This window comes from Entamoeba nuttalli, assembly GCF_000257125.1.
Source record: "Entamoeba nuttalli P19 unplaced genomic scaffold asmbl_3806, whole genome shotgun sequence".
NCBI lineage: Eukaryota > Evosea > Mastigamoebida > Endamoebidae > Entamoeba > Entamoeba nuttalli.
The window spans coordinates 1-5,103 of NW_008576343.1; the positions used below are offsets into that span (position 1 = coordinate 1).

Here is a 5,103-nt window from a genome sequence, read left to right on the forward strand (position 1 = left end):
ATGAAGTGATTTAGTTGGAAGAATAGTTTCTGCTTGAGCTTCTGAGTTAGTGTCTACTTTCCATACCATAAGAGTCTTATCACGTGATCCAGAGACAAGAACGTCTGGTTTAGTAGCTGCAACTGCTATAGAAGTAACGGCTCCATTATGTCCTTCAAGAGTAGATTTAAGTTCAAAGGCAAGACCAGCAGACATTGTCTTAGGGTTATTTAGTCTTTTTTAGTTTTCCTTTTTCTTTTTCATTTTTTTTATTTACTTTTTATTATAGTTTACTTTATTATACTTCTTATAAAACCATCACTTGGTAGTTCTTTTTCATTGTTTTTACTATTCTTCTTAATAACACTTTTATTTTTTCATTACAAATATCTTATTTTTATTGTCTTTCATAAGATTTTTGTCTTAATACTCAAATCTATATTATTATAGTTTTATTATAGTTTAAATTAACAAAATTGTAAAATTAAAGAACAAATCATGGATAAGTCTAAGAAGAACGTACAACCACTTGTTATAGAAAAAAATTCATTAAGACATAAATATTATCATATCCTTCGATTAAAACATTTTAAGTGTTGGAGAGTAATGACTTTGATTGCTGGTTTTATGTTAATGCTTGTAGGTGGTTCAATTTTTTCATGGAGTGCATATAATATAGATTTATGTGAACAAATGGGTTATTCTTTTACTCAATTGAACACACTATTTTCTATAGGATTATTAGGTGTTTATTTCTCACTTCTTAGTGGATTTTTATTTGACAACTTTGGCCCTCGTGGGACATTAATTTTTTCATTTATCTTTGGTACTATTGGATATTTGTTATTTGCTTTACAAGTAAGTTTCAGATTTTCTAGTGTTACTATTCTTTCATACCTATTTCTTTTTATTGCTACACAAGGATGTGGTGCATTATTCCAGACTGCTATTCAAACATCTTCCCATAATTTCCCTCGTAATATTCGTGCCACTATCATTGGAATTATAACATGTGGATTTCCATTAAGTGGTTCAATATATTCATTCATTTATACTAGTATTTTTAAAAACCTTAATGGTGGTGTCCATGACTATCTTTTCTTCCTTTGTTTAACCACATGTATTGGAAGTTTTATTGGAATGGTTATAATGTTTATTATTCCAACAGATGACCCGAATAATACTTCTTATTCACTTACATCTTCTAGTTATCCAAATAATGTTAATAATAATGAACCATTCAGTCTTTCAACTGAAGTATCAAATCAATCTTTAATAGATTCTCAAAACACAAATATATCATTAAATGAAATAGAATATCAACAAACATCAATTAAATCACAAAAAAATGTACTAACTGATAATGAGTCTCAAAATACACAAGAAACATCAATACAAGACCCAGAACTAAACACTTCTGTTCAAGAATTTCCACAGAAACAAGTAAAGAAATGTAATACTTTAAAAGTTTTTCTTCAATTAGATTTCTATATATACACAATTGCTATTGCATTAGTTTCTGGACCTTCTTTATCATTTATTTCAAATGTGTCATTAATTCTTCAATCGAATGGAATAAATAATTCAAGAATTGAATTACTTACTGGTATAACATCACTTTTTCATGCAATAGGAATCTTTTTATTTTGTTATGGAAGTGATTTATTAGCAAAGTTTCATATTAACAAGTTGATGATTTTGAGTTTTTTATCATTTATATTATTAATCCTTTTCTCATTAGTAGTTCTTTTACAAAGTTTTGTTATTGAAGTAATTACATGGATTATACCATGGTTTGTTGGAGGTATTCTTGGGGTAAGTCTTTCATTAATTTCCGAAAGATTTGGAGTAAATAACTTTGGGTTCAATTTAGGAATAACATTAACAGTTGTTGCAGTTAGTAATATTTTTATTTCAATCATTTCAGGAGTTTTTTATGATGCTTATATTAAATCTGGAGATTCAATTTGTACTGGAGAGATATGTTTTCATTATACTTTTATTATTTCAGCTGGAATGGTTGTTTGTTCTTTCATCTTATTTTCATTCCTTGTAGTCAAAAAATTTTTTACAATGAAACGTCAAAAATAAGTTCATGTTCTTTATCATTAGCATTTATATTATGTTTTTGTATTGTTTTTTATATTTTAAAAATTTCATGTAATAAAAAAGAATGAATTTAATTAATAAAATTCTAAAACAATAATTCTTTGTACTGTAAATGTTGAATCATTAGAGCCTACTAAAGCATTTTCATTCATTGCAAGAAAAGAAGAAGAAATATTATGTGACCAACTTTGTTTTAACCATGTTTTAGCAATTTCAACAAAACCATTTCCAGTAGTTTGACCAAATGAATATAAAACAGAACTATCTCGTTTTATAGAAATAGCACAATTAATTGACTTTTTAATATTCCATTTTTTTGGAACACTAATAATTCGTTTAGTTTTAAGTAGAAAACAAAACATAGAATCGTCATGTTCTTCTGAATCAAATTCAGTAATTTCTTTTGAAGTAAAAACACCAAATACATTTTCATTTTCATCAAAATTAAAAAAACAAATATTTGGTTTATTCATAACATGTTCACCAAATGATTTACCTGTTTCTTCTTTGTTAATACTTCTTTCAGAAAGAGAATCATAAATAACTTTGCATTTTGATAATCCAACCCATTCAGTAATAGTTTGAGTAAATTTACCAATAACATTATATTGTTCTTTAGTTCCAATAAATGGTTCAATATTATTATCTTCTTTTAATTGTTTTTCTTTAAGAATTTGTGAAATATTTTCTTTTTTTTGTTCATCAATTTTAGTTGTTTGAAGAGGTTTAAATTCTGATTTTTTATTTGGTGAACGAGGAGTAATAGGAAAAGAAGATGTATTAGTTATTTCTTTTATTGGTTGATTTTTATTTTCTTTTTCAGGAGAGATATAATCTTGTTTTGAACTTGATATATTTTTAATATAATTTATTAGTTTTTTAATATTATCATTAATTTTAGCAAATTCTTCTTGGTTGTTTTTAGATGTGTTTTTAAGCGAAATAATTTCTTCATTATGTCTTTTTAATATCTCTTTTATAGTTTTTATTTCTTCTTGTATATTTGAATTTTCTAATAAAAAGACTTTGTATAAAGTCATTATTACTACTTTTAATGTTTTCCCATCAATTTTTTCATCATCTTTAATAACTTGTAAAATATCTTCTACTCTTCCCATTATAAATACTAAAAAATAATTTTTAGTTCTTTTAATAATTTTTAATAATTTCAAAGAATTTTCGAAACATTAATAAAAAAAGAAATAAAAATAAAATAAGAAATTATAATTACAATAAATTCAAAATACAGTTTTAGTCATAAAACAAGCAGAAGAATAGTTTTGTTCATTAACATCAGTTATTCTATAAATTCCTTGAGAATAATATTCAATATTTTTTTCATTCATTTGAATTTCAATTTGGATTTGGTGTTGGAAAGTAACATCAACTTGATTATAAATTGATAATAAATATTGAATATTATATTGAGCATTTTCAATGTTTTGAAGATAATAATTTCTTATTATTTCATTATTTTGAATAAAAGAATTTGATTGAATAGATTGAGTAATAACATTTTCATTAAATGTAACACTACTTTCACCAGAATTAGTATTACCAGAATTAGTATTAGTAACTTCTGATTTAGATGACTCTGTAATTATTGTTTCATCTCCAACCCAATTTTCAATAAATGGCATTGATGTATCTTTAAGTCTCCAATAACCAGAAACATGATACTCACATTTTCCTGATTGGAAAAATCGTGAATGATTAATAGCATCTAACATACTTTTTCTCCATCTACTTCCTGTACCAAATTGAGATAACTGAGACAAAATAGACCAATGACTTTGAATAAAATCAGGAACATCAGTTTTAACTGAAAAATAAATTTTAGATGGATATAATGTCATTAATGAAAGATAAAATATACGAGCTAATGAAATCCATGGAACATATCTATTTTGTAAAATAACTAATTTCATTTTACATAATAAACATGTACATTCTAATTCTTGTTCTTGTTTTACAGCTGTAGTTTCTATAAGAGACATTAAACTTGAATGACACATTTTAGTTCTTTTTCCTTTATAAGTAAAAAAGAATATTCTTGATGATTTAACTCTCACTGAATGGTTTATTATTAGTTTCTTTGTTATATTTATTTGACTTATATAGTTCAAAAAAAATTGATCTCTAATTGAAATGTTCTATTTTTAATTAAAAAAATTGAATTCTAATTGAATTATTAAAACCCTGATTCTATTTTCATTAAGGGTTTTTCTTTAATGAAATTCAACTTTCGGGAAAATATTCAAATTATTACATTATTTTCCTACTTCTATTAAAAAAAAAGAAAGAAAGAAAACAAAATTATTAAAATTTGTAATTTCTCATGAAAAAACTTCTTTACATATAAATAATATTATTGAGTTACTTCTTTATTTCCTAATTATTTAAATAAAAATTATTTATAATAAATAAGAAGATGACGTGGCTATTTTACTTCTAAAAAATTTGTTTTGTGTCAAATATGTTTTTAATAAGTGTTAATGATGAAGATATGATAATTTAAATAAGATATAAAAAAAGTTAAACCTAAATATACATTTTCAGTTACTTTTAACAAAAATGAATTAAAACGCAAAAGAAAAATCATTCTTTATTTTGTTGAGCAAAAACTCATACAAAAAACTAAAATAAAAATGATACTTTCTTATGATTTAATTTGTTATGTTGAGATAGACTTCAAAACGATAAAACCAATATTATATATTCACTTCTCTTCATATTCTAATATTCTATTAAATAAACTATTAAATAAAAAAGTGAAGTAATAATTAACTGTAGATAATATTTTTAACAAAAGAAATACTTTGTTTATCATTTAATTTTTAATGACAATTTTATTTATTACTAAACTAATACTCTAAACTCGTGAACATTTATTGAACCGTTGAATTAATTATTTGTCTATTCACAAAAGTCAGAGTGATAAATTGCTAAATATTTTCATTGACTTTTGAGAATAAAATAATTTCTTAAATTATTTATAATAATTTATTTTTTAAA

The 5,103-nt window shown here is 23.7% G+C and overlaps 4 protein-coding genes across 4 annotated transcripts; 1 reads left to right on the top strand and 3 right to left on the bottom strand.

Annotated features, from left to right (window-relative positions):
* ENU1_081540 (guanine nucleotide-binding protein subunit beta 2 family 1 protein, putative) lies at positions 1-195 on the bottom strand (the record flags this gene model as incomplete). The annotated part of the gene is made up of 1 exon (XM_008858727.1): positions 1-195. A coding segment is annotated over one exon (138 nt), but the record flags the coding sequence as incomplete, so codon positions are not given.
* A 282-nt stretch (positions 196-477) lies between these two features.
* Positions 478-2,070, top strand: ENU1_081550 (transporter, major facilitator family protein; the record flags this gene model as incomplete). Its single annotated transcript, XM_008858728.1, has 1 exon — positions 478-2,070. The coding sequence occupies one exon, from the start codon at positions 478-480 to the stop codon at positions 2,068-2,070; it is 1,593 nt and encodes a 530-aa protein (XP_008856950.1).
* A 92-nt stretch (positions 2,071-2,162) lies between these two features.
* On the bottom strand, positions 2,163-3,206 carry ENU1_081560 (hypothetical protein; the record flags this gene model as incomplete). The annotated part of the gene is made up of 1 exon (XM_008858729.1): positions 2,163-3,206. The coding sequence occupies one exon, from the start codon at positions 3,204-3,206 to the stop codon at positions 2,163-2,165; it is 1,044 nt and encodes a 347-aa protein (XP_008856951.1).
* Positions 3,207-3,326: 120 nt separating this feature from the next.
* Positions 3,327-4,085, bottom strand: ENU1_081570 (hypothetical protein; the record flags this gene model as incomplete). The annotated part of the gene is made up of 1 exon (XM_008858730.1): positions 3,327-4,085. The coding sequence occupies one exon, from the start codon at positions 4,083-4,085 to the stop codon at positions 3,327-3,329; it is 759 nt and encodes a 252-aa protein (XP_008856952.1).
* Positions 4,086-5,103: the final 1,018 nt, after the last annotated feature.